Source organism: Thermobia domestica, chromosome 8 (assembly GCF_964235325.1).
Source record: "Thermobia domestica chromosome 8, izTheDome1.hap1.1, whole genome shotgun sequence".
NCBI lineage: Eukaryota > Metazoa > Arthropoda > Insecta > Zygentoma > Lepismatidae > Thermobia > Thermobia domestica.
In genome coordinates, this window is record NC_137461.1 from 2,336,825 (window position 1) to 2,361,613 (window position 24,789).

The 24,789-nt window shown below is 37.2% G+C and overlaps 2 protein-coding genes across 2 annotated transcripts; both read right to left on the reverse strand.

The window, feature by feature from the left end:
- On the reverse strand, positions 1 to 22,983 carry slx1 (structure-specific endonuclease subunit SLX1). Its single transcript, XM_081767989.1, has 4 exons — positions 22,796 to 22,983; positions 16,708 to 16,759; positions 11,754 to 11,939; positions 1 to 2,923 (listed from the first exon to the last, which is right to left on the reverse strand). The coding sequence occupies exons 1-4, from the start codon at positions 22,981 to 22,983 to the stop codon at positions 2,516 to 2,518; spliced, it is 834 nt and encodes a 277-aa protein (XP_081624115.1). The 3' UTR covers positions 1 to 2,515.
- Positions 22,887 to 24,655, reverse strand: LOC145692640 (serine-arginine protein 55-like). Its single transcript, XM_081767988.1, has one exon. The coding sequence runs from the start codon at positions 24,408 to 24,410 to the stop codon at positions 23,424 to 23,426; it is 987 nt and encodes a 328-aa protein (XP_081624114.1). The 5' UTR covers positions 24,411 to 24,655; the 3' UTR covers positions 22,887 to 23,423.
- Positions 24,656 to 24,789: the final 134 nt, after the last annotated feature.

Below are 24,789 nucleotides of genomic sequence, written 5' to 3' on the forward strand. Positions count from 1 at the left end.
TATTATTATTATTATTGTTAAGCCTTAAATAAACAATACTTTTGTAAACTAATTGTACCCATATGTACTAAAAAACATTCACTTAACACAAAACAGTTAACATTTACTTTCCATGTAATGTTTAAAGTAACAGAATCAAGGAAATCAACAAAACGTAACGTCAAATACATTAAGAATTAAAGTATTCCACACCCAAACACGCGTGCCAACTAGTTTCTGATCCAGGTGACGAAAGAGACTGGAGAGAGAGAGAAAGAAAGAAAAGAAAGCAGTTATTTGAAATCAGTAAAATCAAAGAGAACTAAAATTATCCATATAATAAATTCAACCATAGAAAATAAGGGATTACATAAAACAAATGAAAACTAGAACATTACTTTCAGACTTTATATTTCTGTTTAAATGAAGAAGAGACGTATTCTTTACTTAAGTTTCACAGGAAAACTATAAATTTCGCAATACGTTTGCAAATATTACATTATTCGATTTTCTCATGGCTTAATTCCTCTCTTAATATAATTTAATTTTTGCAAAATTCAATTTTGCAGAGAATTTTATTACTTCTTTTCCTGTTTGATGAAATATATATATTTTTTCAAATATTCGAGAGGACAAGTTAGAAATTTGTAATTAGAGATCGTTAGCAAGATAGCGAAAAATAACAAGTTTTTAGTGATTAACCCTAGGAGGGCCAAGCGGGGTACAAATTGTACCTCACTTATATTTTTCTATGATATCTCTGTAAGTAATGACTGTTGGTTTCCCATTTTACTTATACTTTAAATAAGTGAAGAATACAGCAATGAAATAATTTTCAGTATAGAAAGTGTATGCTATTTTTCGTTTTTTAAAAAATTATTTTTTTATTGGGATCCAAAACATAACCCATTCAGCACTCCCTGGACATAATTTAAATTATTGCAACGCGCATTCTTTTATATTTGAGTTGCCACTACTGCTTCGTAACATAATAAATTCTGAGAAGAATGAGACAATATTACATTAGCAAACATTGATCTTATCACTTGGCATTGAGTACCATTCTGTAACAGCTAACTAAAGCTCCAGAATGAACTGTGCAGCCCTGACCGAACAAGAAATAGAATCTGATTTTTTTTGTGTATGATTCTTCATCTGCCAACGACTACGTTAAGAATTTAGAAGAAACTGACTATCAAAGTGATGAAAATGATGACTTTATAAACTCTCACGAGCAAACACATATCACAACAAAAATAAGCTGGGGCACAATTTGTACCCCGCTTGGCACTCCGCGGGTGTTAAATAGCTTGACCTTCCATGGGTTAGTACAAAATTGAGAATTCTAACAAGTGAGTAGTTAGTCAAGTTAAAAAGTTATGTTCTTAGATTTCTTAACTTCGAATGATCCATGAACAACTGCATTAGATAGGCAAATATTTTAAATTCATCTGTTTTCATACACTTTTACTCTCCTAATGTCGTACATATTTTGTGTACACCAAAATTAATTACATTGAAGTATTATTCCCAACACAATGACACATGATTATATTTGATTTTAAACACAAGGAAAGTATCAAGTGATTCTACTGAGTCAAATTTATACCTAATAAATCTTTTTTCATTGCTGACAGAATCGTACTAATAGATCGTAAAAAAAAAAAAATCCAGTTTTCAAGGGAACCTTTCGCACCTGTTTCGATGGAACAATTACGCCACACACTTTATGTTGTATAAACTAATATTCAACCACGCAACTACAAATTGCTGCAACAGTTAAACTAACACATTTCACAAAATCAAAAGAAACATTTCTCTCTCCTTCCGTGTATTAAAAAAAAAAATCCAGATGTGCAGCAACTCATAAGTAGAAGAGATTGCACAAAAACTTTTCACAAATATTCCCTTAATCTACAGTACGACAAATACTTCATTGTGTTACCTCTTGATTTTACAATCCATCGAAATCACAATTACCGTCAACAGAATTTTTCATACGCGGTACTCAAATCCACAAATCAGCTAATGTTTGAAGATTCTGTTACTTTAACACTACACTACTATTTTAGTTACTAAATTCCAAAATGTAAATTGCCAAACGTATACAAAGTACTACAGGAAAAAATGTTACCCACTTTCATGTCATAGGCTCTTTTGCTAAAAATCCTTTACCAAGTTTTAAACAGGAGAAATACATTTATCATAGATTGCATAGATACTTACAAGTTTGGCGAACAAAATCCAGTGAAATTTTTTTAATCCACAGACTTTCTTAGAGCAAAAGACAACAACAACCGAAATTTGTTTCCCCGTTTGATTTTTCATTATAGCATATTGCATCATATGTGACTTTATATATATATCTACAAACATAATTAAAAACAAAAAATTTCGCGTATGTCCTAGAACAAAATAAAATATATTAAGTTTTCATTCTCATTTAGGCAACATATTAAATTCGATTCTTTTACAACTGTCACAATGCTACTCTATCCAAATCACATGAACACTGAAAACAAACTTGATTGATTGATTATAAATCGAGATCTCTCTCTTCGGATTGCAAGCATTCAGGTGTCCAATCTTCATCATTTTCATCATCGTCTGTAGAGCAAAGACTACGATAACAACCCTTCTTCTTTCGAATGAGATCTCCCCAAAGTACGTGTACACCACACGCTGGACAAAAACCTTCCACTGGAATTAGATTATTGCTGTCTTGCAGGAAACGCTTAGCAAGGCAGATGACATGACTAACTAAAGAGCACTTTGGATCCAAACATAACATTTTGTCTTGTTTAGTCACACAATTTCCACACAAATCACACAACACTTCTGCGTCTGTAACTGTCAATGGACTCGCAGTTTGAACTTTAGAAATTCTTTTGCTTTTCACAGGACCATAGGCAATAGGCATATGAAGAGGTGGCAAGCGATTCGGCTGAAACGAAAAATAACAAATAATAACTGTGAGAAGTACAATGATATATGTGTATACTAAACTGTTTTTAAAGTTAAGTAAGTTTAAGATTTGGATTATATCGTTATGATACCTAAGCCGTTCTATTTTTGTTCCTGACAGCTACCTGTGCAGTGAACCATGGGCTGATGTTGATATTACTTAACATTCCACCATCACACCAACCAGCTGGCTTCGAGACAACCTCCTTTGACCATGAAGTCTGTTGTATCAACATTATAGCATATAAATAAGAGAGAAAGGCTTAACTTTAGTATTATGATGTGACTTAAAAGAGTTAGCATTTAAATTAATTATTTTACGAAGTAAAACGTAAAAATCGTAATTATGAACAACAGTAACTTATGAAAAAAGAAAGGTTTATTTTAAATATTTCACACATTATTGTTAAAACGTAACACCATAAAACAAAAAGTTCTCAAAATAAAAATATATTTCTCTTCTTTCAAGAAGTAACTGTATATTAATCTTTAGGTAGTGGTGGAGGTCAGTCCGATCCCACACACAATAACAAAATTTAACACTAAAGTAAAAATACTGCGATCTTACTGTAAATGAGGTCTAGTATGCGCGTGTTGTTATGTTACTGCTCAAGTGTAATATTTGAAAATGCTAAGTACGCACTACGTATGTTCGAAAATGGCAAAATATAGATTTCTTCACGGTCTTTATTTCGAAATGGTATAGAGTTCATAATTTACACCAGTGATGATCAATTAATAGAGCAGAGTCTCGAAAACTCGGCCTAATGTAGACCGAAGGATCGCAGAGTTTGAGGAAATGCCGGGTTATCGGGAATGAGGTTCAAAAAGAATGAATACGAGTGTTTCTTAAGAAAATACAGTATTACTCTTGTTTGTATTGGTTGCTTGAGAATACAACAGACAATAAACTGCCCAATTTCCCTTAAACAAAGAAAAACTACGTACTTTATGAAGGCATAGAGCCTTTACTATACATGAAAATGAATACACACTGTACAGTAATTTACCTAAGACAATCTCAGAAAAATACCCGGCAATGACCTTGAACATGTCTGAACAGAATTGTTTTGCCTTGTCAGGGTGTGGTCGAATTACCCGGACTATTAGGCTATCGAGTGCCGAGTTTTAGGGACCCCACTGTAATATACTGCCGGTCACTACAAAATAAGAACCACAGATGGGGATCACTTCCTAATTTGTCTGTCGTCTCCACTTTCCTTCACTGAAAACGGTACGTGACGTTTGGGCGCCGCCGTTTGGGCACTGGACGTTTGGGCGCGAAGCCATTTGGGCGCCAGACGTTTGGGCGCGAGTTAAAAAGTCGTTATGTTAGGCGCTGAGTACTAAGTTCAAATCAAGATATCACAGGGTGTCTACTGTAGTGGAAGTCCTTGAATTATACTGGATTTTGTTTTACATACTAGAAATACTGGAATTTCAAAATTATAAAAACTGAATTAACAATTAAATTTTGTAAATTTAAGTTTCAACGAAAGTTAAGTGTGCTTTTTATTTGATAACTTTTCAAGCCAAATGTAAGTCGACCAGACTACATATGATTGACTGCATTACATACATAGTGAGCCTATTCCATTAAAAAACTTAAAGCAGGCCTTCTGCTGTAGTTACGCAATAAGTGTGAATGTCAAACACATTTCTAGTGGCTAAATGACCAATATATGTACACTTAACTATTATTTTTCACTTTGAAATCGTTGTTTTTTTTTTTTTTTCTTTCTTTCGCCACTTTCTTTAATGCAGATTAAATGCTTACAATGGGACGAAAAAAATGTGTGTTAAGTTTTGATTTTTATATTGGAATGGTAATAAAAAAAAAGTGATACCAGAAATACGGCATACTACAGTTCCTAAACTCAATGTGTTGGACATCCTGTACGCAAAATATGTCTTAGACACCATGTATGCAAAATATCTTTCCCTCAACTCGATTAGGATATAGGATTTTTAGATTTCTGGGCTCTCGGCATCTAAGGCCATTTAGCCCGTCACGTTTGAGGGAGCACACTATCCGGGGAAAGGGAAGGAAGAAAGGATTGGGGAAGAAAGGAAGCGGCCTGGACCTATAAATTAAGTACCACCCCGGCATTTGCCTGGTGTGAATGAAGAAAATCCAGGAAAACCTCATTCAGGGTGGTTGGCCTGAAAGAGCGTGTTACACTTTTTCGACCGAGTGCCCCCACCGGGAATCGAACCCGGGACCGATCGCACCGAAGGCGAGAGTGTTAGCGACTACGCTGCAATCTTTTATTGGTAGTTCTTTATTGGACTTAAGGAAGAGAAGAGTTTGGCAAACGTAATACGAAAGAAAACAAATTTTAATATTCATAAATATGTAATTATTAACTTTCTTTAAAAAAATACAAAAATTAAATCAATATGTTTTAATTAACATTAAGAAAATTAACAGTTCGTCTGATTCCTTTATTTCCTAGCTTTCTTATATAATACAAAAATTAGATCAGAAGTACAAGAATCGTGAACAAGCGAAAAATCAATCCATGACGAGGTTAGGCAACAAATGCCACAAACGCATTAAACTATTTAATTTAGATGAATAAATAAGATAGAGATAGAAAATATACAGATAAATGAGGTGAGATAAAGATAGAAGTGTAGGAAATGTATATATCTTGATTGGCGCTTAGTTTTCAGTCAATAGCTTACTTTATATGTCGTAAATTGTGATTTTTACTATGTACCTCGCGCCCAAACGTCTGGCGCCCAAACGGCAGCGCCAAAACGTCCGCGCCCAAACGTCCTGTCCCGACTGAAAATGTGTAAAAAAGGGCTTTCTTCTGGCCATATACAACGGTAAGAAGTTCAGCACTTTTTTTTTCTAAAGAAACGGTTTCTCTAGCAATTAAAATCGATTTGGAGTCTGGAACAGGAGGATATTATGAATTAAAGAAGCAACATCGAGTAGCCTTAAAAAACTTTTGCACACGAGATGACATCAGTACCCTAAGCTACTAGGTATATACGAGTCGCAGCAAGTCAGGCCTAGCCTAACGTCATTCGACAGATGACGGTTGAAGCTGGCACATGTGCATAACGTATTGCAATTCTTATAAACAGACGAAAGGTATTGTGTCGTGAAGATGAGTGAATTTTCCACAAAACTACGCAGTTCCACGAAGAAATTTGTGCTCTTTATGGGCAAGATACGTTATCAAAAGCAACAGCCAAAAGATCGTATAGTCGATATCGTTTTAGTTATTTCGATATTTAAGATTCTCCTCACGATAGGCGACAAATCACAATAATAATATTCTGACCAAAGTCAAGCAAGACATCGCCAGTGACCTTGACATCCATTACCTTTCTTTCTTTCAGTCTTTTGCCACTTATGTAGGATCAGAGTCTCTGATGAGTCTCGTCTATAAAGCCCTATTCCCGAATTCTTTCCCTGTTAGACATAAGCTGGCTGTAAAAAGATGCTCCACGTTTGGGTGTCACATTATCTGATTCAAAAACATTTACTCTATCAAATTTTCAAGGAGCTATAAATAACGTAAAGAGACTCGTTTTTGAATTTCTGTTTATTCATTTCTATTGCTATTAATGGGAAGCAGTATTTTAAAAACTTGCACTGTAGTGCCATACGAGTTGGTAACTTTCCACTAATGAACGAAAGAATAAAGAACACGCAAATTAACCCCATCATATTGCAACCTGCGTTCTCATAATCTGGCACGTGATTTTAGATATGATATGATATGGTGCCTCTTGCACTGCTTTACCCTGGTAAGTCCGTACCTTTTATTTTTCCTTCTGAAATCTGTACGTTCACCGTAACTACCATGCATTTTGCCGTTGGAGGAATAACCATTGAAAGATGGCGTGCCGCGCCCGAGCCCGTCCAAATAAGATCAGCGTACTGTCATACAGTTCCTCACTCCTGAAAGATGTCAACGAGATTAAGTATTTCGTGGCGACTAATGCGTACCGAAAACGAAAGTGGTCAATTGGCCAAGAATGTTTATGAACGGACGAGCAGGAACAAGGGATTCCCGTCCTGGACAAGCCAATGATGTTACTACTCAGGATACTTATGGAAAGGTGTCCTTACACTTCTGACCTTTCACCTTGTGACTTTTAACATCTCTGGCCTTCTAAAAAAAGTTCAAGGTGAGGTGAAGGCCTATCAATGCTTCGAAACCCAATCCTTTACATTTTACAGGGACGGCATTCGTAGACTGGTTACACAATGGGGAAATACTCCCAGCGCTTATAGTAACTTCTTCTGAAGCACAAATGCTGTGACATACACTCATCATGAAATCTTTACATTGTGTATAAAGGGTAGTTAAACACCATTAACACTTCAACAGATATCATATGGAAATGGGTTTCAGTTGATCACATCATATAAAAAGTACACCATGAGCTCGTTCGTTAAAAAGCTTCAACAAGTAAGCAAGGGGTATTAGTAGGAAAAGAATGTGTGTAGTCAGATGAACATGTCTGAAAGTAAGGCTCTGGCGAAATATTGGTTGGTTGGAGTTTCGCGTCCCTTTTAGAACCGAGGCTCTATGAGACGTATATCTACAGGTTAAGTGGAACCCGAACCACATGATCTACCGGGAGTTAAACCCATGTTTCGGTGCCAAAGGCTCATACGCTAACCATAGAACCCCGAAAGAGCTTACAGTGTACTTTTCAGTACGTGATAAAACGTTTTCACAGTTTTTTTGAAAATTCATTTTCTTACCATATATATACAGAGTGTTTGAAAACAACACCGACAAATGTGGGAAGTGACATAAGACAAAAAATATAGACCAACCAGGGTGCACAAATGCTTCCTTTCGGAGTTAGGCTGCTGAAAACATGAAAAAATGAACTTTAATAGTCCATAGCGCCAATACTATGGGACCTACCATACTGGGGTCAAGACTTCACTTAGGAACCAGTATGTGTCCTACCCAAAAATCATGTTTCAGAATCCTAAGGTATTCACGCAACAATTTTTATACAGGGAGTTTGGCTACGGGCACATAATTTGAAGTACTCACCAACTACCTTTATAAAAATTGTTGTCGAAGTATCGCAAGATTTTGAAACATGGATATTTGGATAGGACACTACTAGTTCCTAAGTGAAGTCTTAAACTGACTAAGGTAGATCCCTTTGTTTCTAAGCTATGAACCTTCAAGGTTTATTTTCTCATGTTTTCAGCAGCCTAACTCCGAAAGGAAACATTTGTGCACCCAGGTTGGTCTATAGTTTTGTCTTATCTTGGTGTCAGGAATCACTTCCCAAACGTTGTGGGTGTTGTCTTGAAACACCCTGTACATACATATATACATACATATATAAAGTTTTAAGTTTAACGTCCCAAAGTTATGTCCTTTAGGCTAAAGGAGACGGATTATTAATCGAAGTGAATGACTGTAAAATTAAATTCTTGTGCTCCCTTACTGGGATTCTCACCATAATGGAAATATAATCACATACTATAAAAGAAAAAGTACGCTTTAGTGACAGTTCTTAACGTTTCATCATATTGGAAAAAATAGTAGAAAGGAAAAAATATTTTTAAAAAATGGTAGTGGAGAAATGTCTGATGAAGCATCAACGAAAGATTGAGATGTTCATTTAAAAATAGTGTCTGGTTGAGTCCAGGACGAATCTTCCAAACACGAAAATGTACAAATCCCCAAACTGACACCGTCAAGCAACTGGATCGTTGGTAAACAGGCAGACCATAAAAGAAGTTAATGTACGGATTTCTTTTTCAAAGTTCAATGTCTCACGATTATGCATCAAGGTTAAGGAAGACGGTGATGAAGTGGGAAGCGGGAGAACCCCTAGGAAACCCACGCACACGGTATTTGTTCACTCCAAAGCTGACTTGGCGCAGGCTGGAACCGAATCAGAAACCCAATGCACGAGAAGTGAGTCCTCCATCACTGAGCCACCGCTGCCGCAGCAAAAAATTAAGAGTATAATGTATAATGGGAGAAGAATTAATGTCATTGCTCAGTTAAGACGAGATATGGATATAAGGAATCTGTTATTAGAGTATACCTGGTTACTTACAGACTGGAGTACCCGTTCCAATACAAGAGATTTAAGTCATAATACGATTCACGTTACCTAAGACGTACAGCCTACTTACGACTTTGAAAAAATCTGTGAGAGAATTGCACAACGTAGGAGTTACGTACCAACACGGTAAGCCAGAACAATGGTTTCAACATTATTCCAACAACAAACTTTTAGTGTTGGAAATTTATTGTTATTGAACTACCTTGGTAGATTACTTCGTACGACTGAAGGCTCTCTAACGAACTGTCGGCCAATAAATTATGTTCAGGAAAACAATACAATATTACTCTTTACTCATCATGTACATGATCTTAAAAATACATTATATAATGCACGAGTTCCCTGCAGAAAGTTATTCTATGCTAATTTTGTATAATTGCCAGATATTGTGGTGTTAAGGATAATGGAAATGCACCGAAAGGTAACAGTATTAAGTCGCACAAGAGGATTGCCAATATTCTACGAGGGAAAAAACAGTGCGCTCGACGGAAATCCAAATAATGGATTATAATGGACTTTCTTTTTTAGTTCCCACGAAATTATGCACCGAGGCAAAGGAAGACTATTATGATGGAATAATGAAGATGAAAGTGGAAGAAAATGGGAGAACCACGAGAAAAACCACGCGCGCGGTTTTTGTAGTCCATAAAACCCATTGGAGGAAGCTGCGATCACATCAGGGACCCACGCGCTAGAGGTGAGCGCTCTGCTGCTGAGTCCCCGTGGACTCTTTTATGTTCGATACTTTCTTTTAAAACAATATAACCAAAAGCGTTAACTAAGACACGAGAGTTCCCAAATATCTCAAATGATACAGACGTATGCTTCCTGTGCAAATCATCCCGATTCTCCAATGGGGTACTTGATCGAACATTACGTAAAACTTAGGGACTACCGAGGAAATTAATAGATATATAAAACCAAGACTTAAGGAACGATAATGAACAAGAAAAAATCAAATGAAATCCTTAAGTTTTACGTCCGACGATTATGCCGGCTAGACTAAAGGAAACTGTGATGATACGAAATGAAGGAAATGGTGAAATGAAGAAAGTGGGAGGAAAAGGGAGAACCCTGAGAAAACCCATGCACACGGTGTTTGCCCACCACAAAGTTCACTTGGCGCGAGCTAGGATCGAACCAACGACCCCCATGCACCAGGGGTGAACACACTACCACTGAGCCACAGCGGCCCGATAATGAACAAAAATTCCGTTACAATGGAGGTGCTACTTGCTTTTCCAAAAGATACCGTAAATCTGTATTGTAACATTCTAATGAATAAATACAGTCATCCTGTCTAACATGCCTAAATATACATACAATAAAATTAAGCTGATCTTTTCGTGTAGAACATTACTGTTTTCTGGCTTACAATTTCGATTACGGTACACACTGTAATAATACTGACAACTACAAGGTTAGTTTAACTTTACTTCGTCTATTTAGTCTTTCTGTGCTTTCAAACACTTCATATCTTTGCAGAGTGCATCAATCAGCTGGACGATGTCATCGGCAACACGGTGTGGTATTCCAGAACGTGCATCTCGCCTAAGGACACCCATCCTTCCCTGAAGCACTTCTGCCATTCCTTGACCCTTGCAAGGGACATGCAATGTTCACCGTACACTTGTGACATTCTTCGATAAATGTCCGTTCCCCCTACTCCTTCCGCCGTCAGAAAACGAACAACACCTCTTTGCTCTTCCTTCGACGCCTCCATTTCACTGATGCATTACTCACAACACGACTGCGCTGGACGATCTGTTTGCTTCTGCTGGTTTTATAAGCCACGTGGTTTTGCACACGTGACCCTCGAGTGGCGGGCTGTGAAATTCCGCGCTCTTGTTGGAACGCCTATTTGTTACACATGCAATAATATTACCATTCTATCATCGGTGTGCACACTACAGTCTTCGGCTCGTTTCTTTTTTAACGCTCTTCAGACAGTACTTGGTTATTTGGAGCTCAGCTTTCCTTTTAGCTCCGAGGTACTATGAAACCTCAATCCACAGTTTAACGTGAGATCCGAAGAACATCAGATTCTACCGGGAATCGAACCCAGCATACTAACCATATAGCTACGTAGGAGTTCGAAAGCATGTTACCATTAGCGTAACGAAGGAAACAATAAACTACTGTCTGGTTCAAACCTCTTGTTTGACGAAAGCAAATGACGCGCAGGAGCGACGTTGTCTGATTTAATTTCCTTTCGTGTACACGTGAAACACAGATGACAGAACGAAGTAAACGCTTCAAATCGAGAATAAACACTGGTTTAGTTTGACTTGTATATAAAGAAACAATCTTACAATAAAATAATAAATCACTATATGTAAAATCATGCGTTTCTCCCCTAAGCATTTGGAAACAATTTTCTTTTTCTCAAAACATATACTAACATTCTGCAAATAAAGACATTTTTGAGTGTAAACAATATTTCTCCCAAGCATCGAATATTAGGCAACCACGCGTAACTTTCATTGGGTATTGAAAAAATAACAGGACACGCATTAAACATCAAAAGATTTGAACCAAACAGTAATCGCAAATTTTCCTTATTTCTTTCTGTTCACTTATTTAGACCGAGCCAATTAATGATGGGCTGCTAACGTCTTAGAAGAATATAAGAAGAAGAAGCTTTCCCCTCGCTTTTGTTCAAGTACGCACAGATAAAAAAGAATTTCTCTATGCAGTAAGGTGATAGACACAAATGAATAAAAATAAAAACTTACAGGGAACTCTTGAGCGTATTCCTGAGACAACCACCGAATGGTAAGAGGCAATCTGTTCCAAGGACCAACACTCAACATTTCGACAAGTACTCGGAGGCAAAACTGGAATTTATTTTCTCGTGGCTTCTTTTTAGAAATATGTCGAAGTCGACGGGATTTGTAAGGGTGCTGCCAGGCCCACTCAAACTGAAAAATACATAGAAAACGTCTCACAGTATAATGCGCCTCTAAACTGTGCAACTTGTAGCATCTACTAAGATATCTGCGAAAGACTATTATTTCATATGGCGGAATACGGTGAGTAAATGATGTAACTAAACTATGAAAACTGCATTCCACTTCTAACGTTTTACTGGGATACGAATTGAATTGTGTATTTTATGAGACACCAACAAGAATGAAATAGCTTCACATAGTGCAAATTATATTAGCGACGGAGAAATGTGAAGGTGTCATTCGAGAGCAAAAAGTCTTCACACGTTACAAAGATTTAATTGGAAATTGAAATAAAATGAAATCTTTAAGTTTTCCGTGCCACGGTGATGCCGGCTAGGCTAAAGGAGACAGTGAGAAACGAATGAAATGGTGGAATGAAGGAAGTGGGAGGAAACGGGAGAACCCCGAGAAAACCGACGCACACGGTGTTTGTTCATCACGAAGTTCATTTGGCGCGAGATGAGATCCAACCAAGGACCCCATGTACCCAAGGTGAACGCTCTACGACAGATCTACCGCGGCCCCAAAGATTTGATTGGAGAGAACTATCAAGACGAAAATAAAAATCTTGCCACATTCTATCGAGGTGTCGCAGATGTTCAAGAGCGGCTATACGACACGACCCACGCGTACAGGTAGAATGATGAAATTGTACAATTATAAATAGCATATTTCTGTTTGTACAAATACAAATTTCCATATTAATAACGAAATTCTTATTGCGTTTTCTGGCCGCTGAAGTGACTGTGTGCGCTCAACCAACAAATTTCACGAACAACGAGATCAGGGCTGTCATCAAACTTTTGTCCTACCACGGAAAGTCACCGAAGCAAATTCATGAGGAAATCAGAGAAATACTACGGGACTCTCCTCCGTCATATGCAGTGAAGAAGTAGTTGGCACAGTTTAAACGTGGTGATTTCTCAACAGATTATTCTCCACGTGCAGAAAGGCCTAAAACAGCGACTGCCCCGAAATCGTGAATGAAATTCATGACATTATTTTTGAAAATTTCAGAAAAACGATTGGCAGAGATTGTGGGCATTGTTTGGGTACGCGTCGGTTGCATAATTCATAATAACTTTGACATGTGCAAGGTCTCGGCAAAATGGGTTTTCAAAAATCTGTCAGCAGATCAAAAGTGTGAAAAAGTGAGAACATCAAGGGAAGTCATCTCCCATTTTGACTGCAATGCCGACCAATTTTTGTTACGAATAGTAACCATGGACGAAATATAGCTGTATCACTACGATCCTGAAACGAAACAACAGTCAATGGGGTGGCGGCACTCATGTTTTCCTCGCCCCAAGAAGTTCAAGAGATAGAAGTCGGTTGAGAAAGTTTTGCAACATTCTTCTGGGATAAGGATGTAGTGGTACTCATAGACCACCTGCCTAAGGGTCAGACATTTAATGCAAGAGTATTTTTTTCTGCATTACACACAAAACTGAAAGTGCAACGCCGCTAAAAATTGCAAAAGGGATTTTGTCCTTGTCCATCGAGCACTTCAAATGACTTTGCATGATCTATGGTTTCAATGTCTACATCATCCTTATTCCTCGAACTCAAAGCAACAGTCCAATGGACGCTATTTTCGATCCGATAAGGAGATGATTAGTGCTACGGAGCAGTCTTCAGGATTTTTTTTTTTTTTTTTAACTTGTCTGCAAAAAATTGGACCGCCGTGCACGGAAGTGTATTGAACTTCGGACAGAGTATGTAGAGAACTGTAAAATTTCAGTATTTCACGTGCATTCCTTCTGAAGCCCCTCGTATCTTGCAATTTTTGTAACACACCCAAAATTCCTTAAATAAGCCCGAAAGAATAATGAGAGAATTTGAAAACAGATCGATCAGTATTCATTTACACACTACACACATTCTAGTGGCTACTTCCAACTTGACTACGCCATAACTTCCGGAGAAGCGGGGTAAAACTTTAATTTAAAAGAAAGAAAAAAAAAAGATCCCTCGTAAATTCCGTCTCATAATCCCGTCATACTAACTGTATCAAGCTGTTTTATACTCTGAAACATTAACAGACAATGGATTACTAGGACATACATAATAAACATATGTCATTCTAGAAAATTAAATAGCACAGAAGTAGCTTCAAAAAGTTGCTGGAATCTCATCATTTCATGGCTGTTCAAGTTGTCAGCGTCAATTTCTTGTTTCATTACCAACTACAGTAAAGCCACAATTATCCGCACTACGGATTATCCACGAGTGCAACGAAAAAAATTTTTTAACCCTCTTGCAGTCGCACTCAATTATTTTTCATAAGTAGTCGCCGCGGACTCACATTGTAAAAATGAATATTTCCAACAATAGTGCATACTTCGAAGTGCAACCCTACTCTGATAAGCAGAAACTGATTGTTGTAAGGTATGAAAAACGGGAACTGGGAAGGGTGATTTGCGTGGTAGTAAATTACATTCATTGTTCAGTGCGAAGTGAGAGTTAATTAAAAATAAATAAATAAATAAAATAAAATTTCAAGCCAACCACCGGGAAAATAGAATAGCCCCTACAGTGCGAAGGTCGAAAATTACTGACAGTTTTATTGTGCATCGTAATGCTATAGGCCTTCTCGGAATTTGTGGATGAGTGGCAGATTTTGTTCTTTTGTTTTGGTCATGGTTTTCATATTCTCTGATCACTGACCTTGACGATCTGAGCAACACAAACAATAGATTTTATGCTGAAGTACAGTATTTTTGTTTTCATATTTGCATCTCATTTTTAGTATTTATTTTTTTTTCCGGATTATCCGCGATTCTCGCTATCCGTGGTGCCTTTGACATCCAATTCTGCGGAAAATCGGAGCTTTATTGTGCATTCAAAACCCATGTCACTGAGTTGCATACAAATATTAAATCTTGTGCAATGAACGTTGAAAATTAGTGGTGAAAGAAACTACTTGATGAAAAATGTAACACTGAGAGGAAATGTGCACTAATACTCTAAATGAAACTCGTCTCTTCACGACAAATATTGCATAATTTATAAACGATGCATATTTCTGCCAATCATATTGTATGGATATGAAATCTGGTCGCCGATACATACAGAACAGGGAATGGTGATTTTCGAAAAATATTTGGCGCGAAGAACACGATAAAACGAATGAATTCATAGAACTACAGAACTTTTAAGTTTACAACAACAACTTGTCATCGAACCTCACATAGGCAATGAAGCCGAGAAGCCTCGATGAAATAGATCTTCAGGTACGATTTTGTTTGTTCACTGGAAGTTTAGCACCGAGACTGAGACGAATATCTAAAGAACAAAGTGGAATCCGGGATGCCGTAACGGAATCACATTTCCCGCCAGGATCACTCGCTAGCCATTACACCAGCGGGAAGGACTACTCCCACGTAAGAGTATATATTTACGCTGTAAAACAGAGAGGTGAGTAATATAATCCACAGAAAATTGGATTCCATAGAGTAGAATTTTGCTTTGCAGTGATAAATCTACGTGATACACATAATTATAATTGGTGAACTGGTTACTACCGTCGGCGTTCAGGCAGAAGTCACTAACTAAAAGAGCATACGAATGGAGCTTGGTAGTTCTTCCAGTACGATAACGATACACAAGGTGGTACGTATTATGAGACTAGATGTAGCAGATGGCATTTGTTATGTTAAGGATAAATAAGCCTAGAGCCTGTCTATTTCATCTGTGCCCTCGGAAAATGTGAAACCTACTGTGGCCCCACTCTTGCCGCCTTCTTGTGGAGGAAACCTTCCCTTTGCTTTGGGTGACCCCGGCTGTGTTGCCAATTTGTCATTCAGTCGTGAGGATCGTAAGCTACTTAGAATGCATAACAAGACAGTGCACAGCGAAGTCCAGGAAATAATTCGAAATGGTAACCCTGTCCGCATCCAACTATTCTCCCTCTTTTGAGGGAGGTACGAAAAAAAAAAAAAGACAGCAGCGCCAGCAAGGACAGGCTCTAGCGCAATTTCATTTGCTACATCTAGTTTGAGAATGTCGTGTGTATCGTTATCGTACTGGAAGAAGTACCTGACTCCATTCTATGTTTTTGGAGTTAGTGACTTCTACCCTGAGCGCCGACGATATATGTATAACGAAATTAACCTTTCAGTGCCAATGTATTTATGCCAGTGAAATCATTTCGAAAGCTCCTACTGCTTTTATCGTCAGTCGCTCGAAGTACGAAAAATCGACTCAATACACAGGTTACACATTGTAACTAACGTTAAAAACAAAATCATGATATGTTGGATAATAAGTAGTTCTAGCATTCACAAATACCGAAAAAAAATTGTCACAAAATTTGCTCTTTATCACCTGTCAAACCATCACTTCACAAAATATAACCCATGTAGATTTGACTACTTTATAACCCTATGACAAACTGCTTTGCTATCATGGCTCTTGGATTATGCAATATGAATTAACTAGTGTATATTTGTGGTATTCATTTGGTATCTGAGTAAGAGGACTGTTGTTCAACGTATCGTGATTTACGTGTTATTTAATGTTCTTATAGATCAATTAATATGTGAGCAGTAGCAGCTGCTCTCCGAGTGATCTCACTTGCATTGTAAGGCTAATCATATCATTAATTAAGAAAAATGTGCTATTATATCATTTTAACTACATATATATATATATTTGTCAAAGAAACATACGGCACTGAGAACCTATACTACAATTACTTCTAAATAAGTTTTCATTCAGCAGTACATCAAAAACTCACCCGTAAAGCAGATATATCGTTAGGAAACCCATGAACAATTAGCACCATTTCCCTAAAAATAAATAAAGAAATAATGTTTAGACATCAGTGCTTTACTACAACTATCATCAATTACTAAAATGGGCTCAAACCAAACTGGCATATATTCATCATATAATACACTAGTAGAACGTCGTTTATCCACATATATTGGGAGTATTTTCTCATTTATCTCGCTTTTGTATACATGCAGGTTGGCTTAGAAGTCCCCTGACATAGGGTAACTCTGTTATTACAATTACAACAAAATGTAAAAGCGGAAACCGTCTCCAAATATGTTGTTTCAATTCAAAGTGAAGGATTTTATTTTATTTTATTTTTCCAATCGGACGAGCAGTTTGGGCTGTACACCCTTTATGCGCCTAATGTTAAATGAAAATGCAACGCTGCCATTTACCTGAACCCACAACATAAAGTGAACGAGACATGTTAGAAATAGGGGCTGGCCATCGACACGTTAGCGTAAAAGACAATAACCTCATTCACTTACGTTGTGGGTCCAGATAAATGGCAACGTTGCATTTTCATTTAATCTTGGGCACATACAGAGTGTACAGTCTACACGCCTCGTCCGATTTAAAAAAAAAAAAAAAAAAAAACTTCACTTTGGACTTAAAACATCATATATGGAGACGGTTTCCCCTCTTACATTTTGTTGTAACTCTGATAACAGGAAACTTTTGAGACACCCTGCATGTATACTGTACTGGTAATTTCTTTATATAAAAGTTCGGACTGAACGTGCTTTTCTTTGTTAAACAGATGTTTGATTATCCGTAAAGATTTCGGTCCCAACTAATGCGGATAAACTACTCTCCACTGTACCTTTATAACAGCATATACTGATAGAAACTCTAGGCAATATATTCAAAAGAAAGTGACATACCTTATGCTTCTGTTTTGAGTTTTATACAGTTTTTGTCGTCATCATATCGTCCTGCTTTACATCTCCTATAATCCAGTAAGAACAATTTGTAGAGAGTATTTCGTGGATTAAATGACAACTAAAAACCTATTTTACCTCTGCGGAATACTATATGCAAATTGTTCTTTAGTAGAAAGCAGAAACTATTGATGACAACATTCCCTGAGCAAAAGGAAATATATAAGTAGAGGAAGAAAACAGAGGCACAAGGCCAATTGCTTTCTTTCACAACAATAATTACTTTTTTTTTTTTTTTTATAACGCTCAAAGAAAAGTTGTTAACTTTAAGCTCACACGTAAACTGGGAGAATTCAAAAAAACACGCACGTAATATTTGTCCAACACAACCCCACTTGCCGAAAGCTGGGATGAAACCAAAAACCCCAGTCGAGGTGAGCCGCCGCGGTCCCACAAGGGAATTCAAGTTTCATGTATCCAATAGAACATGAATGCTTAAATGGTATTTTAAGTAGGAATATTGACTTTAAATGCACGTACAAAATTTGATAAAACCCAACATTGCCCAATAAAACCCAATGAACTGAAGAAAAAAAAAAGGTTCTTCACAGCTGTGCTATTGAAAGACACAAATATTAATTCTGAAATCCTAATGTGGTTACGGCCTTATCGTTTTCTGAAATAATTAAAGTGAAACAATACAGCACAATAGTACTAAATCCACAAATTACCTGTACAGTAGCACCATCTATTAGCACCACGCACATATTGAAGTGATCAGTGCTAACTGTTAGGAATACGCGTTACTCACAGACCGGGTCTTTTTCCTTCTATAATAAGGATATTTTTTTTTCAAAGTAGCCTACGTGGAACCACAGAGCAATGACGGAGTAATAAAGAAAAACTATCACGCCCTCCCCCACCTAAACACTGTAGGGTAGCTGTCAGTCACTGGTGGCTTAGCAGTGCAACGACCCAGTCACCCGAAATCGGGTTCGAGTTCCCGCCAGTCTCATGCTCGATTATATGAAATTTACTCCCGAAAAGTCTTAGAATTATATGTATTATTACTTGCTAATTTACTCAAAATTCAAGTTCAACAAATTAAAAAAAGACAACTTGTGGCACTAAGAAGTACGTTCAGGCAAATGAATAAACTGGTGAATTGATTAGTTCAATAATTAACCTTTCAAAGCTGACCGGGAAATGATTTAGCCCTACATGAAAATTAGAGCCACAACTTAAAATGTAACAGATTTCATTCCACGTAAAGTTTACCCTGGGGGTATAAAATTGCAGCCAGCCACAGCAAGATGGGTGGTTAAACAGGGTGTCTACTAAAATTCCAAAATGAAATTTCGTGACCATTTCTTTATCAAACCATAAAATTTCGAAACATTCAAAAATTAATAACAGTACCTACATTCTTTCGCACTCATCTATATTCACTGTATATTCAATATATTCACTGTAATTAACCAACAGCAAACACTCACAAATTCACTAATCTTTAAATCACATATCTAAATACACATGATGGACATACATTTGCGAATTTGAGTGCGAATTAGGCCGAAACCTCTTGCATGGGATAGAAACGTTTTTTGCTTGTGATTTGGTGGCCTCTAAAGTTGACCAGACATTTTTAGCGGTGAATTTTGACGTTTATACAACAAAAATTTCCAGTATCTACTTATATTTGTACAGGTTTTTTTTTTTTTAAAAAAAAAAAAAACCTAAAATTAAATTTCTTGACTTTCGTGACCGATAGACACCAAGGTTTGAAAAAACCCGGGTTTTTCTGAAAAAGCCTAACCCACTTAGGCGCATATGGGACTTTTTGGGTTTACCTTTTTTTTAAAATTATTTCAATGTCTTTGGGGTAAAAGTGTTAAAATGTGATTTATATTTCAAGATTAGCATTGTCACAATTTTAAACAATTTTGCATTCACTGCTATTCTTTTTAATGTCCGCCATTTTGAAATTTTACGTTGGATCGTCGCCAAAATGTATACAGCTAATTTAGTGCGTTTCGCGCTTGTACTCTGAAAATTTCACAAGCTTTGTAACGTGGATACTTGCTATTTCGAAAGAAATGGCAGCAATTTTTAAATTTTACGTTGGTATGCCGCCAAAATCTATACAGGAGATTTAGTGTCTCGTGCTTGTACCCTGAAAATTTAAACTTTTTAAGACCGAAAGTGGTACCCTGTGGTATATATGATACAGGCAGACAACCGAACAAATGAATATTGAATCATCCCAGTAGCCTCTGTACAGGGCCGTAACTTGTGGGGGGCAGGGAACAACTGCCCCCAAGGAAGCTCCCCGTCGTTCGAGGAGTACTTTAAGACAAAATTTTCTTACTCCATATGAATTTATAAATGAAGCATCAAACAGACTCACTACATTACATAAAACAGCACACAAAAGGTAAATAAAACAAAAATGAGTCATGGGCCCATTTCAGTAAAAAAATGTGTACTATAAGGAGCCCTAGAAAAAATATTTATTCATATGGCTTTGAAATTTGTCAATATTGTTCCCTTAATTTGTCATGAATAGAACGGGCCCAGGGGCGTAACTAACGGCCCCGCAGACCTTGCCGTGCGGGAGGGACCACAGGCTCCGTGAGGCCCATAAAGAGTAAACAAAATATGGAAAAAGGGGGCTCAAGAATTAGTAAAACAACTTTTTCTAGGAGGCCAAAATACACGTATTAATGCTTGACCTCCAGAAAAAATCTAAGCTACGGCACTGCCTCAGTGACGTTCGCCAAATATGAACACCAAATATATTAATTTAAAACAAAAATATAATTCATATATATAAAATAAAAGTTTCAAAATGTGTTACACGACATAAATATTTTCCAGTGTAAAATAAATGGGTTTTATTGTTGAAGTTCACTTCTGATACTTTGTGCGTTCAATTACGGGAATTTCCCGAGCACTTATTGCAAGACAGTTCTTTCCAGAAAATTAATTAGTTTAAAACAATTAACGAAGATATAATTCATATTTTATAAACTAAATGTATAAAATTAAATATCTTCCAGCATAAAATAAATAGTTTTATTGTTGAAGTATTCAATTCCGATGCTTTGTGCGTTCAATTGTGGAAATTTCCCGAGTACTTCTTTTTGACTCGACTACTGCAATTTTTTTCTTTCTATCGTCGAAAATGCAGCTTTCTTTACTGTACATCGAAATTTCCAGTAGTATGAAATTTTCTATTCAGCACAGGCTATAAGCACAATCCATACATTAATTTGTTCTACAATTATCTCAAGCTAAGGTAAGGTTTCTTATTCATTCAGAACTTTATAAAGGTCTTATGTTTAAAGGTGTTGTATACCTTAACGCGAAAGAATCTTATCTGCCTTAAGAAAGACCAACAAAACATGATAAAAATCACTTTCAATGTGATCACCTTAGTTGTACCAACAATATACTAACAAAAAGCTCAAAAACCAAGGTGGGTTTTTACAGGCGGGTCCAATCCGAAAAATCCAGGTGGGGTTTTTCGGGTTGGGCCCACTTGGGCAAACTCTGATAGACAACCTGTTAAAATAACTAAGGTACATTGAAGATTCACGCAAATACAACATAACATGGAATTGAATTTATCCTAACAGTACATTACAAGTTATAGCAGTAAAAGAGCCCATGCTGTACACAAAATAAAATAAAATTGATCCTTAGTGTTCAATATTTTTGTTTTGTGATTCAGAACATCAACAATTTAAAACTGTTTTAATCGGAGCACTTAAAAGTACAAAATTTTAGGTGCTCCATCGATAAATAACAGGAAGGTGTTACTCAAACAGACGGTTCTGCCAAATTTTGACCATTTCTTACATTTTCAGGTTAGATTTGACCTTTTTATTTCTTTTAGCAGAGCATGCACTAAATGAGGAGCTCCATTACTACTTGCAAATAGACTTAAGGGCTATGTATAAATGCAGTGTGGACGTATGGCATAAAAACTATACAGTGCATAAAACACAAATCAACTTGTGCTACGTGGTCATTAAAAAGCACGAATGCTACCTAACCGAGTCAAGACAGGAATGCAGTAGGGGGCACGAGCGGAAGCGATGGGTTGCATCTGTAGGAAGCAGGCGCGTCAGCGACGGGGAATAGTGGAAGCACACTTACACATGTAATACTTTCACTATCACTCAAAATTCATTTGAATATGCTGTGTAATGACAGTAATTACTTATATTCACACTAATTCCTTCACGAGAAATGTTTCACATCGAGTTTAACCTGTAAATTTTCCATCTGGTAGAACTGTCTGCTCGAGTGAACCTAAAAGGAATAATGCTTTAACAAAGAATGTGAATGTGGAAGTATTTTGAGAGATTAATTACTTAAAGGTAAAGTTCCCTTCCTTTAAGTAATATAAATATACTATCTTAACCCTTAGAATTTCATAACTCAACGTTATTAAATGCTTCGATGAAGGTAGTCCAAACTATAAGCTATAGTAATAACGTGTGGGTATTATTTAGTTTCTCCCCCAAATCTCTTGGTAGCGACTGGCTCACTTAGTTGCGATTATGATTCGTTATTTGTAATTGTGATGAGTATAAATACAGTATGCATGTATGACAAAAACTACAGTGAAATAACACGAATCAACATTTATTAGGTGGCTACTAAAAGGCACGAATGCTATCCAACTGAGTGAGGGCAGGAGCACCCAAGCAATAGGGAGGGTGTGCATCCGTAGGGAGCAGGTGCGTCAGCGATGGTGGATACACTCATAAACGAGATCGTTTACAACGGCTCATTATAAGTCACAGTACTAGCTCCTGAGCCGATGATGGATTTCGGGGGGGCAGGGGGAGAGGGATAGTAAATGCCATCCAAATCAAACACATATTTCCATCCCATCCATGTTAACTTTGCTATTCCCGAAATTCTGAGTGAAAAGGTATGACTGAACCGAAAATCGAAGCTGGTTCGAAGACTTACAAGGTGTAGTGTTTACCACGCTATTCAGCCCATTCCTAGACCAGCCACACATCTTCAGTATAGAATAACGATGGGTCCGAACTTTAGCAATATATTACCTGAGCCTTTCCAATACAAGCAAGCATCATAAGTTAGTGAAATAATAGAAATTATCTATAAATAATAACGAAAAAATCTTACCATGGTCCTTTGTTGCTTGTTTTCCAGGCCCCTCCAGACTTCACTCCTTTGTTATGTTGTTTAATTCTTCTGTTTGGATCCACAGTGAAACCAATATACGTTCGCCCTTTGTATTTAGGATTTGTGCAATACAACAAATAAACACCATAAAAGTCTTCTACTATATCGTCCTCGTCCCTACCGGCCATTACGAATCGAACAAAAATCACATTTCTCTGTCTCTACACAATACAAATCGTTCCTCAACGTCCATTTACAACCAAAATAATGGAACCAAAGCAAGGTATCGAGGAAAAAGTGCAAATGAACTGATCAGCTGAAATAATAGCGCAAACAATAAACACCATAACATGAATATACACAATTTTGAGACAAAGGCTTCAGCAATGAACTTAACTACACATTAAAAAATTATGTTTTAAAGTTGGTACAACTTCATGTACGTGGATCCCACACAGAGGTATTCCACATCCTGGTAATGGACCCAACAACCAGCCTTGACTGCACATTTACTTGAGGTAATTACAATAAAGGAAATAATGGGGGTTACATAAAGGTAAGAACAATTCAGATAGTTAAGATTATTATATATAAAGCATATTTGTAAATTAATTAAACATTATAATATTTAGTCATTTGTCTGATCTTCTGCATCTTTCTCGGGTGACTTGGAAGGACTTCGTGATCTGCTTCCGTCCTTACTCGGGCTTCGCGACTGCGACCGCTCTTTTGACTCTGGTCTAGGTTCAGACGCAGATCTTGACTTGGACTTCGATTTAGGCTGAGATCTAGATCTCGAGCGAGATCGAGATTTTGACTGATCTCGCGACTTGGATTTTGAACGTGATTTAGATCTTGATCGGCTGTGGGTAGGTGATTTCGATCTTTCTCTTGATTTGCTTCGACTCTTCGATCTGCTGTGGGTTCTGCTTCGGCTACTTCGCCTGCTGCGAGATCTAGATCTTGACCTGGATCTTGATCGTGATCGACGGCGGGAACGTGACCTTGAACGAGATCTTGAGCTGGAAGATCGGGATCTTCTGCGACGTCTTGTATCTTCAACCAGACGAATTCTGCGGCCGTTAAGATCAGTATCATCTAGCTTATCTAATGCATTTCTCATATCAGAATGTGTAGCAAATTCTACGACGCCTTCGTTCCTTCGCTGCTTATGTGCATCTGCGTAAGTTACTTCGCCTGCCTGACGCATATAATCTTTCAAATCCTGCCAACTTACTCTGCTTGATAGATTTTCAACAATTAAACGATACTCGGTCCTCGTTGGAGGGCCATATTTATCAACTGCTCGACTACGTCGACGAGGTGGTTGGCCGAAACTCCTGCTGCTTCGTCCACCACCCCCTCCTCTCCACATATCACTACCGCGAGGAGTCCCACGTGCTTTTTCTACAGATACTCTTTCCCCTAATAGCTCTTTACCGTTCAATTCATAAACTGCATCATCAGCATCACGATAATCATCGAACTCAACAAAACCGTAACCATTCTTTATAAGAATATCTCGAATTCGGCCATAGCCTTTAAAGAAACGTTCCAAGTCCTTTTCTCTTACACCATACGGAAGACCTCCAATATACACTCTTGTTCCTACCATTTTTACAGATAGGATATTTGTACCTCAAGCAATATTAAAATCAACCTTAGCACACAGTCATGTAACCACAATTCACAAAAATTATCACTTGCTAAACTTTCCCACACCGGTGTCGAGCGTCCGGCTCCAGTAATACCAGAATCAAGTCTGATGCACGATGCAGCAACTGAATAATGAGATTGCACTACTTCAGCTACCAAAAAATAAACTGAGGACTTAATTATCAATAAAATTATAATAAAGAAATAATAAAAATAGTAAACAGTACATAAGTAATCAACTTATTAAACTAACTAACTCTAAATTACATCTGGTAATTTTGAAACAAATACAAACATGGCATGCAGTTACAATCCTTTAATAATGTGACTGAGGTCAC

Excerpts from the sequence above, each read along its gene's own strand:
- slx1 (XM_081767989.1), bottom strand. The coding sequence starts at position 22,983 with ATGGCCGGTAGGGACGAGGACGATATAGTAGAAGACTTTTATGGTGTT. Across the intron at positions 16,760-22,795 it reads ACAAGCAACAAAGGACCATG|GGAAATGGTGCTAATTGTTC; the intron begins GTAAGATTTTTT and ends ATTTATTTTTAG. Across the intron at positions 11,940-16,707 it reads ACGATATATCTGCTTTACGG|TTTGAGTGGGCCTGGCAGCA; the intron begins GTGAGTTTTTGA and ends TGTATTTTTCAG.
- LOC145692640 (XM_081767988.1), bottom strand. The coding sequence starts at position 24,410 with ATGGTAGGAACAAGAGTGTATATTGGAGGTCTTCCGTATGGTGTAAGA.